Source organism: Melitaea cinxia, chromosome 29 (assembly GCF_905220565.1).
Source record: "Melitaea cinxia chromosome 29, ilMelCinx1.1, whole genome shotgun sequence".
Classification (NCBI taxonomy): Eukaryota; Metazoa; Arthropoda; class Insecta; order Lepidoptera; family Nymphalidae; genus Melitaea; species Melitaea cinxia.
This window is the reverse complement of record NC_059422.1, coordinates 7,248,255-7,260,282: the sequence shown is the minus strand read 5'-3', so window position 1 is coordinate 7,260,282 and position 12,028 is coordinate 7,248,255. Positions and strand designations below refer to the sequence as shown.

Sequence of the window (12,028 nt, the reverse complement as noted above, 5' to 3'; positions counted from 1 at the left end):
TGTTTTTTTTTCGTGATTTACAATGTAAAATTAATTTGTTTTGTTTTTACTGAGAACTAAAACTTAAAAATATAATCCTGGCCTTAATTCTAAATGTTACATTTGAAAAAAAAAGAGAATTCTAAGACTATTTATCTAAAATGTCACCAAAACATGCATTTTCTATTTAAACATTTATTTGTATATAAACATTCAAAATTAATATACGATTTGGAGTAATGATACTGTATGAAAATTGCGAAATAATACTGAGTGTCTATTTATATTTGATTGTCAAAATTATTTGTAATATCGTAGCGAATTGTCGATTATCAATGTTCAACAAACAGCCGACATTGACAAGTATTCCAGAACAGATAGAGAAAGAAGAAGAAATCATAAAATGGGTACCGAAGAAGAAACATGAAGTTCTGAAAGCGAAATATAAATGTCTAAAGAAACTCTTTCAAATATATGATGCAAGTGTCATAGGGATTTTACCGCAGAATTATCCGGAGCAACAATTCGATGATGAGAGAACCCATAGAAGAAGGAGATCTCGCAGAACCAAGACTGACGCATGCGCTGGAACTACAGAAGTGTCCAGCGGTGATGTATCAAAGACTGAAGCGGCTACAGTTATAAACGAACTAAAGTTAGATCTAAACACATCTTCACAAACCGTTAAATCTAATTCATCAATATCAAATACAAGAGATGATAAAAGTACTAAAGATTCAAACGACTCCTCGATTGGTGACGTAAGTGACGAACGTTCGGTAAGTCGGAAGAAACCGACTCGTTTCCAAATTTTTCTGCAAAGAATTTTAGGTATAAGGTGCGACAAAAATGATGGCTATGGTGGAAGTGATAATAATATTATGCGGGAAAGGCGGCGGCGAAATGGTCTACGATTTCGAAGATTAAGGCGTTCGAGGAAAGCGAAATCCGATATAGCGTTAAGGGATGGGAAGGAGCCAGTAATTTTATCTTACGTGCAATCTATTCAACGGAGTTATTTGACTAATACAACGCCACGACATTGTCCCATGGTTGGGTGTAGAAAAATATCTTACGGTAGGTTGACAATATTGTTATGTTGATGTTTTGAAATCTATATAATTATATTAGTGATTTTATGCGTCTTCTAAATTTTTATTACATTTTACTATAAAATGAATTATTTACAAGGCATGAGCTATACACTAACAAATAATTATATGAATATTCAAAATTAATATTGTAGCTCCACACAGTGGCGTAGCGAGAGGGGGTCAAGATGGGGTCATAATGCCCCGAGTGCTACTTACAAAGGGGGCGTCAAATGGTCTGCAAAACAAAAAGTTGCTGAACCTATATGATTTCAAATGGGGAGGAGGCGCTAACAATAAGGTATTGTGCCCTCGGCACGCGTTAAGCTCGCTACGTCACTGGCTCCACAGACTAGAGATTATTATATAAAATATTCGTATGCAAAGCTTTCCTGTTAAGGTATTTACGTTATCTATCTATATAAATAAAAATGAATGTTGCTAAACGCATAACTCGAGAATGGCTAGACCAATTTGACTAATTTATTTTTTGTATCTTTCTTAAGGCCCAAGGAAGGTTTTAATACTAAGAAAAAAAATATATTAAAAAATTAAATTTTTACTAATAGCTTTTAACAAAAAGAAGTCTATCCAGGCAGCTAGTAAAAAAATAAATAAAGGAGCTTGTTAAATTTTATAAAAAAAAATCTTACTAAGTATAACAATTTTGACCAATTAAATTGAGTAAAGTCGACTTGTCTTTTGTAAGTGCAGTGACTTGAGGCGATATTAATTATTGCAATATTGGGCTGTAAAACTATTGGATAAAAACTTCTTACTCTTCGTAAAACGATTAAATAAAATTCCAAAGTCATGACCTGCGATTGTTTCAGGTATAATAAAGTACAATGATCATCTCAACCTGTGCCACTTTCCGGATCGGAAGTATGTGTGCCATTATTGCCATGAAGGTTTTACTAAAGAGTATGAAAAGGTCTTACATGAGAATGAACACATTGGTATAAATAAAGTAAATGCTCAAGTTACTTCTGCACCTTCTACTACAAGGTAATTAATAGGCCACTTTCAATATCTACAAGTAGGTAATAATTCAAGTAGTGCGTAGATTTATCTAAAACTAGACAAAATTTTAGATGATAGATACGATGATAAAATATTATAAATAATGTTAATATATGGCCAAGTCGAATTTTGTATAAATGACCAAATCTTTAGATCGAAATGTACCTACATTAATTGTAGATTTCTTGTTAAATTGAAAAAGAAGCAATTGAATCTGTACTCCAACAATCATTTGCAATCACTGAACATAGTTTGGACTCGAGCCTATAGGTACCTACTGTTGAAAGTGTTTTCTTTACGAAAGCTGATTGGCTAGTGATGGTTCAAAGTTGTTTGATCCAGTAGTCTTATATATTTATATATATTATACTAGCTGACCCAATATGCACACAAAATTTTATGAGAATCGGTTAAGCCGTTTCGGAGGAGTTTAACTACAAACACCGCGACACGAGAATTTTATATATTAGATAAGTCAATTGTCAATAAATAAATAAAATAATAATTATACAGTTTTTTTTTTTGTTTGTGACAGTCACAAAGTGTTCATTGCTCGCTATGTAACAACTTAAATGTAATTTTTTTTATTTTCATTGGACCTTTTTCGTTTTAATTTTTCAATATCATAAAATAACTGAGAGTACGGAATGGATAAATGGTTATATAGGTTAGTATAAATAAATGATTGTTGTGTTTCTGTGGTGAGTAAGGTGACCAGAGCTCCTGGGGGAGATTCGGGGTAAGGTCGGCAACACGCTTGCAATGCTTCTGGTAATCGCTTACCATCAGGTGAGCCGTACTCTTGTTTGGCGACCTAGTTGTATAAAAAATATTATAAATATTTATCATGTCTTATTTTTATCATAACAGTTGGGATAATTTTTTTTTATATTATCTCATCTGTTATGCTACGAAAAGAGATACATTTTTTCGATTATGGAATATTTTTATTTTACTAATCGTTTTTTTTCTATACCTCCGATATAGTGGTCGGAGCGCGTTTTCTGCTATTTACTCTTTCATTCCAGTTCTCGCTTTCATGCCTTGCTATGTACTTTCATGCCGCATACTTGTTCTTTCTTTCATTCATCTCTTTCTCACTCGGGGTGGGTTCCCCACTACTGTTGGCCTACTTTTGCTTGGCTACTTACTATTTTATTTCATTAAACTCGGGTAAATAATTGTACACAGTTTAGTTTTTAAATGATTTTAGTTTTACAGGGCTGTTAATTTTTGCTTTTTGTTTTAGTACAATATGAATTTTGTCCTGGTGATGTTCATCATCTCCACTACAGACTTTTTTAAATATTACTACGTTTTTATTAATACAGTTTTATTCTATCTTACACACTAAGGGACTTAAATTTATATTGATCTATTTAACAATTTTTTATATGTTTATATATATGTTTACATATTACTATAATTTGTTTATTTTTATAGATCTTACCGGTAACAATCCTTGAAATTTTGATACTAGGTGCAAGACTAATTTAGAGTTCATATACCTAATTTTAAAATCTACTTTCAAGCTTTATTTAAATCTTGAATAATTCAAATAAAATTTCAATTAACATAGTTTTTATTCATTCTTACTCGCTATGGGTCTTAAATCCATATTTGGTCTATTTTATGCTAAGATTCATTTACAGATCATATAACTTATTTTAATTCTATTTTCAAGCTTTATACAATATACCAAAACTAATTTGCAAAAACTGATGACTTTTTATTAATCGTTGTAGCGTAATATTTTATAGATTGCTTTCGTCAATGAATTGGCTCTCAAATATCATATCATATATTACATTAATACACTTAGGTTAAGATGTTTGCCTTCCTATTTGGGAAAAATCTCACAATTACTCCACATAAATTGTATATCGCACTGTGAGGATTTATGGGTTAAACTTGAACTGCTAAATACCAATGGTCAAACTGATTATTTGTACATTTGCACCGTTTATATTCCCCTTCCGGTACAGAAACATATCTTGGAACACTTCATTTTAAATACAAATCATATAATTGATAAACTTAGCTCCTTTAACATAATCGTTCTTGGGGATTTTAACTTGGGTTGTCTGTGTTGGAACTAGACGACTGGCCCTGCACTGACTCCGATAACAACGAATAATTTGTTGAATAACATGATTACTGATTTAATGTCATTAAATAACTAATTCATAGCATTAGCTCTCTGGTTATCTCCCAATTGAGCGAAAGCAAGGACCCTCTTTTCGGGATAGAACCTCCATTACACCCTCCTATTGAGTTTTCCGTTAAAATTAACTTTCAGGAAAAGCTCGAATCTTGTATTGGGGCTAGGTTCCGCTTCTACAAAGCTGACTATGACAAAATTACAAGTGCCCTGAATAATATTCTTGGGAAAGGAAATTGTCGAGTTATGATTGCTGTTCTGGGAATTATCATCGCTAAACATGTGCCCAAATCCAAACCACGGTCTAGTAAATAACCGCTATGGTTTTCTGCAGCACTGATAAAAGTCATCAATGAAAAATTTAAATATCGTAAAAATGGCAACCCTCGTGATTTAATTACTTTTAAGTTGCTCAGGGAGCGTTGCGCGAAGCTTCATAATCTAAACTATAAATTGTATTTGAATAGCCTGGAAACAACTTTGTCTTCAAACATTAAACTTTTTTGGAGCTTTGTCAAGCGCAAAAGGGGTAAGTCAATTTCCTATCCTGCCACGATGTCCTTAGATGGCACGAAGTGGCTTTTCCGGACCTGGACAGATATAATATAATATAATAAATATAATAACGGTTCGTTATTAAACAGGTTTGTTATTTTTGTTGGCGTCCTGTCGTGTTGGCGCATTGGCGCGCTGGCACGTTGGCGTGTTGGCGTGTTGGCGTGTGGCGTATTGGCGTGTTGACGTATTTGCGTGTTGGCGTATTGGCGTGTTGGCGTATTTGCGTATTGGCGTGTTGGCGTATTGGCGTGTTGGCGTGTTGGCGTGTTGGCGTGTTGGCGCATTGGCGTGTTGGCGTGTTGGCGTATTGGCGTGTTGGCGTGTTAGCGCATTGGCGTGTTGGCGTGTTGGTGTGTTGGCGCATTGGCGTATTGGCGTATTGGCGTGTTGGCGTATTGCCGTGTTGGCATGTTGGCGTGTTGGACTGTTGGCGTGTTGGCGTATTTGCGTGTTGGCGTGTTGGAGTGTTGGCGTGTGCAGTGTTGGCGTGTGGAGTGTTGGCGTGTTGGAGTTTTGGCATGTGGCGTGTGGCGTATTGGCGTGTTTAAGTTAAGCGGACAATAAAAAAAATGTCGATGTTTCCGATTTTAGTAATTTTCCAATATGCAATGAAACAAAACTAATGATGAAAACTATTGCTAACGGGCGTCAGATGTAGCCTGGACGACGACCACTGACTACTGCGCTCAGTCAGGCGTTATACACATTATATAATTTATATGTAGAAAGCCGGTAGAGATAACTCTAGAAGAAGTCTCTTCCAGCTAACCTGCGATAGATGTTTTATTTATTTTTTATTTTATTACTGGAGTTTCATTTGGACAAAATATCTGTGTTGTTACGGCAATAAAATATATAGCCGCCCCCTATTTTCCCGTGGGTGTCGTAAGAGGCGACTAAGAGATAACATAGTTCCACTACCACCTTGGAACTTAAAAAGCCGACCGGTGGCGGGATAACCATCCAACTGCTGGATTTGAAATACACAGGCTGAAGACGGACAGCAGCGTCTTCGGTGCGACAAAGCCAGCCCTGCGGTCACCAATCCACCTGCCCACCGTGGTGACTATGGCAAACACACACGAGGAGCTTGAACTTGCGGACACAAGACTGTATCAAGCTAAAGTGAAGATGATGATGATGATGAACACGGAATCGACTATCTGTTTAAGCGTTATATCAAGTCAGTCAGTCAGTCCACTGCTGGACAAAGGCCTCACTGAGTTCGCGCAAGACATCCTGGTTTTCCGCAATATAACAATATATTTATATAGTGAAGTTAGCTGATACACTTCTCGCTCTCGAACCGCCATGTTAGAAGTGCTCGGGTCCGTTCGCTCGCCCTCGGCACTGATGTTGTCTCGCTCGCTCGTTGTTTCAATGCACATTGTTTGTTTCGTTGCACGGTCTGTTCCGGAAGCGTAGTGACCGGAATGATTCGTTTGATTTTGAACTGTACCGCCAATCTCCGTCCTATGTGTAGTTGACGTCACTTGCCTGTCATTGGTCCTGCATTGCGACGAATAACGACCGAAGCCGTTGCACCGGAAACACTTCATACCTTGACCTTTACGTTTATAAGGACATTCTATTGATATGTGATTTATTTCACCACAGTTATAACACCTTTTATGCTTGATGATTTTTCTTTCAGGACTCTTCCGGGCAACTTTAGCACGATCGGGTTTCTGCGTTATTATCTTCTCCCGCACCTGCTCGTATATTTTAAGTTTCTCTTTCAGGTCGCTGTACGTTGTAACACCGTATAACATTATTTTCCGCGTTTCGTCATCCTCTATGCCGTCAACTATGTACTTGATCGCAACATAATCGGGCATTTTACCGCGTCTTCCTAACTCCTTCATAACCAGTACATAATCTAGACACGATTCGTTTGCTTGTTTCTTGCGCGCCGACATCATTTCATGCACACTTTTCGCGTCCAGCGTATCCGGGAACTCTTTGGTTAACGCCGCCTTAAGGTCCTCCCACGTCTTAAAAGGCCTTTCCGACTTCAACCATAGCGCCGCAGTGCCCACTAGTGACCGCCTAGCCACGATGAGTTGCTGTAGCGCCGACCACCCGAATATTTCGGCATTTTCGTCAACCTCCTGTACAAACCTAGCGACAGGGTAAGTTTTGTCGTTGCCGCTGAACTTAGGCAACAAATCCTCAGCATACTGGAGTAAATTCCTGTTCTGCTCACTCACTGCCGCTGCTTCCTGGCCGCCTTCGACATCCTGAGTCCAGAAATGGGTTGAGATACGGTATATTCAAATTTAAAATCGACCGTTACAGTACGTCGTCGTCGTCGTCGTCGTCTTACGTCGTCTTACGTCGTTCGATGACTCCGCTGGATAACTTGATTTATATCCTGGACGAGCCCCCAAAATTTCTGGGATAAAATTAAAAAATCCACAGTCGTTAAAATACTGATTTAATCGAATACACAGAAAAATAAAATTATACACGTCTTGCCGTCTTCACTCTCTTAGCGCCACACCCACACCCTCTGTCACCCGTTCGTCTGTCAATGTCAATCATCCTTCACATCATGCATACTCACTTTTACATTCCCTTTCATGCATTCGTCTTTAAAATTACACATCCTACATTTATATATAATTACTAGCTGTGCCCGCGGCTTCGCCCGCGTTTAAATCAGTGATTCACCAAGTTTTCCCGGCAAATTTCCAGTGAAACTCAAAATCTCATCAAAATCGGCTTAGTCGTTCCGTAAACCTTCCTCTTGAAGCCCTCTCTCCATTGGTAAAACCGCATGAAAAGCCGTTCAGTAAATTTTGAGGGAATCGATCACATACACTTTTGGGGACTTATTGTTTACGTCCTATACAAAACCTACTTGCCAAATTTCAAGTATGTAGGTGTTATAGTTTCAGAGATTTCGTGATGAGTGAGTCAACCTACCATCCCCCGTTTTAACCCCAAAAGGGAGTTGGTTTCTAAAGATACATTATTTGGACATCTTCTCACCATCTATAGACCATACATTTTGAATTTCAAGTATCTTACTTCAAAAACATAGGACTTTCATACAAACTTCCAACCCCCGTTTTACTCGGTTCCCGTTTTTCGTAAAATCCGTTCTTAGCGGATGTCTAAGACCTATAAGGAGCCTATCTGCTAAATTTCAAGTTTTTAGGTGTTATAGTTGCGGAGATTTCATTATCAGTGAGTCAACCTACCATCCCCCGTTTTAACTCCAAAAGGGAGTTGATTTCTCAAGATACATTATTTAGACACCTTCTTACCATCTGTAGAGCATACATTTTAAATTTCAACTCTCTTACTTCAAAAACATAGGACTTTCATACAAACTTCCAACCTCCGTTTTACCCCCTTAGGGGTCGAGTTTCGTAAATTCTTAGCGGATGTCTACATCCTATAAGGAGTCTACCTGCCAAATTTCAAGTTCCTAGGTGTTATAGTTTCGGAGATTTCGTGATGAGTGACCTTTCGCTTTTATATATGTATAGATTATAGATACATAGATTATAGATTATTAAATGGTAGATATTCATTTTAAAATGTATACTATAATTAATTGCCATTATGCCATGTTTACTAACTTCTAACTGAGAAAGAATTATTAAAACCAACTCTACAGTTTTTGTATTTATCAATTATAAAAAATTACTTTATGATAATAATATACGTGTTTTTTATTATTTACAGATACACAACAAAAATAGCAAGCAACACCCAAACTGAGCCAGAAATACCTAAAATCGATGTACCAGAAGAGAAATTAAAGAAAATTGTTTCGTTCTTCGACAAAATCACAGACCCTGAAGTTTTGGCAGAAATTAAGAATCGATCTTCAGGGACAAACATTCAGACTTCCCAGAATTCTTCAAAGTCTGAATCTCAATCTGAAACGACGAAATCAGATGTAAGTTCGAGTCAGAAGACAAGTTCTGAAAAAAGAGGCTCAAGTTGTGCCCACTTCCATAGAGGAAGTAAAACTTCTTTTTATTCAGACCTAACTCCAAAATACGAGCCAGTGAGATGTCAGCTGTGTGGGGAGAATTTTGATCACAGGTAGGTACTCGAAAATGTTGAAATTCTGAAACAGTCCGAATTTATGAAAAACACACAAAAATAATAATGCTCTCAAGTACCTAGTGTTGTATTTCTGGTGGCAGTATAATAAGCCTGAGCTCTGGGGATGTGCTCTTTCGACAGCGCGAGTAAGTCGGACACGCGCTATAATGCTCCAAATTTTGGAGCCGTAGGCTATCGTATTTACTAACTTAGGTGTAGGTACTATACGCTTATTTAGCATTCTGGTATATACAATAAACCCAATATAGAAACTTGAAATAGATAAAAAGTGTTAATAAAATTTTCAGACGACAACTCAGTCTACACATTGACCTCGAGCATCGTATAAACGACAAATTTTCAAAGTTCCACAGCTGTGCAGGCATTATCAACCATCGTCGTCCGGATCACAAAATGATACACAACACCAAAAATTCGGAAACATCCATAGAAACAACGAATAAATCCTCAGAAAACCTAAGTTATGATCCATCTACGAATATAGTCTACTATACTTCAACTGAATCAGTAGTGCCGATTAAAGGTAATATCGTAAAAGATGTTCGAGGCGGTTTTTGTTATAAATGGGAGCCTTGTACGAGTGTTGTAAGAATTTGATGTTTGTTTATATTTTGTGTAGATAGTTGTGACGTTTTAAATAAATTTCATTAAAATTCCATATCGTTTTTTCTACTTTGTTTCGTGTAAATACGTTTGATAACGATAATTTATTGTTTCGTTTTTATTGTATATTCTCATTTCAACGTTTCGAAGTACCAGCGCCAATCTAACCAAATAATTATATTGTTTTTTTTTATAAAGGTTTTAAATGGGAGATAGAAATCAAACCATGTCGAATGCTCTAGTGAGACTACTTTATTAATATATTCCTGACGTCATTTATATGTACTTATTTTTAGGATTTACGTATATACGCTTAAACAGGGTGTCCGGTAATTAATGGATAACCCCGCAGGTGCTTGTGGAGGGGCACAGGACCAACCCAGACAAATATAAAAAATAAATCTATCTGCAACGTTCTAGGATTTTTTTAATTTTATTTAAGTATGAAAATAAATATTTTTGTTCAAACTTTTGGGCACTACGGCTGCATATTCATTAATAGTGTATTCAAATTTTTTGTGATAAAGGTTGAGCATCTGTGGTATAAAAAAAAACGTAAGGTGCCCATAGCTTAAAAAACATGCCTACTTCATGAAGTTTCTTAAATGGTATCACATCAATGGTAACTCACACATGGTAACATGGTACACTCAATTTTTTTATTGGAAAATTACCGAGCTATTGCTACCTATGTTTCTCTAGACTTATTTTTCTTCTAACCAAAACAAATAATAAAATAAGAACTTCATTTCGAAAATCAGAGAAAGTATATTTTGGGGTGGTTGGGTGTTATTGATAATTTAAACAACAATTTCGAATAGGTAGTTTTATAATAAATATTCAAATTGTTTGCCACCTACTCCAATACAGGCTCTACACCTTCTTATGAACGACCCTTTTAATAGGCGCGAATACCTGCACTCTTCAATATCTCGAGTTTTTTCATATACTTTCTCTTTCAAGCAGCCACAATGTCTATTGGGTTTAGGTCGGGCGATCATGGTGCCATAAAATAGGTCCCAAGCGGCTGATCCATCTGTTGGGATACCGCTTGTTCAGGTACCTCCATACGGGCGTAGTGTAATGTTCTGGGCAAGAAGCACCTGCGGGGTTATCCGGACATCCTGTATAATTTAGTACACTACGTGTAATACACTATTAGATGTAAAAATGGCAACAAAAGAAATAATTCAAAATATTTGACGACGACGCGTTAGCGCGTGGGTCAGGGCACTGGCTTATATTTGTTGCGGGTTCGACCCCCGCACATAGCCATACAAATATTTGCCGCGGTCTAGTCGTTTGTGCTTGTTGTTTCCGGACCCCCGACACAGGAGTGATCCCTATTGAGGGCTGTTCAGTGTGAGGGTTTATTTATTTATTTATTACATCGAAAACGATTGGTAGGTAAAGGGAAAGGTATGAAATAAAACGACACCTACGTTGCTTAAAATTATACTTCTAAAAAAATTAACTGTACATATAAAGGGCATAGATAATAAAAAAACACCAAAGTTAAATGATTATAATTTCATCAACATTAAATGCATCTTAATGGCAAAATTATTCAAACATTTTACTAACAACAAATTATTGATTCAAATATAATAATATAAAAAAAAAACATTAATAAATTTTCATTTCTGAAAAATAGATAATATGAAATGTACAAGCGTTCACAGATGTTTCAAATTCACATTTACATAATGCAAACAAAGAGGTTTGATACAAAAATATAAAGATACTTGAAGTACCACAATCATTTTAAAATCTAAAAACACTGTCGTCACGCCACCCATCCTTCCATCAGCCTTTAACAGTCCACTGCTGGACATAGACCTCCCTAATGTTAGCCACTCCGCCCAGTCCTGCGCCCTCAGAATCCAGCGGCTTCCCGCTGTCTTCTTAAGGTCGTCAGTCCACCTGGTTGGAGGGCGGCCTGTACTCGTTTTGCCAGTTCGAGAACCTTCCTTCCGCATCGGTCATCGGTTCTCCTTGCTATATAGGCCTGGCCATTCCCACTTTATGCAATACTTTATGCTTGCAGATTTTGAGAGCTATGTTGGTGACTTTCGTTCGTCTAAGGATTTCATCATTCCTGACCCTGTCACGTAGAGAAATACCAAGCATAGCTCTCTCCGTCGCTCGCTGAGCGACCTTGAGCCTATGGAAAAAGCTAACGGTAAAAGATCTCAGTGCTCAGACACTTTGTCAGACACACTGCTCAAACACTTTTGTCTTCAGGCACGGAGGTATACTGGACGAGAAAATATTTTGTAATTTAATTAAATATTATAATGAGTAAACCATAAGGTCGTGCTGGTTTTAAGATGAAATTTTTTTATAAGATGACATTCATGCCATTTTACAATTCCTATTTGAGGTCGTCCACTAATCACGTGATTTTTTTAACAACTTTTGAACCCCTACCTGGAAATATTTGGTGAGGTTTTAAACCACCAACCGCCCTTCCTTACCCAGAAATCACGTGTATTTTTTCTGCAAAGTTTATTGAAAATAATAAGCC

At 36.9% G+C, this 12,028-nt stretch overlaps 1 protein-coding gene across 1 annotated transcript; it reads left to right on the top strand.

The window, feature by feature from the left end:
• Positions 1–218: 218 nt before the first annotated feature.
• On the top strand, positions 219–11,616 carry LOC123667777. The gene is made up of 5 exons (XM_045601615.1): positions 219–1,056; positions 1,904–2,078; positions 8,509–8,874; positions 9,186–9,421; positions 11,549–11,616. The coding sequence occupies exons 1-5, from the start codon at positions 219–221 to the stop codon at positions 11,614–11,616; spliced, it is 1,683 nt and encodes a 560-aa protein (XP_045457571.1).
• The last annotated feature ends 412 nt before the right edge of the window (positions 11,617–12,028 follow it).

Coding starts and splice junctions, on each gene's coding strand:
- LOC123667777 (XM_045601615.1), top strand. CDS start 219: ATGATACTGTATGAAAATTGCGAAATAATACTGAGTGTCTATTTATAT. Junction 1,057..1,903: donor GTGTAGAAAAATATCTTACG/GTAGGTTGACAA, acceptor CGATTGTTTCAG/GTATAATAAAGTACAATGAT. Junction 2,079..8,508: donor TCTGCACCTTCTACTACAAG/GTAATTAATAGG, acceptor TATTATTTACAG/ATACACAACAAAAATAGCAA.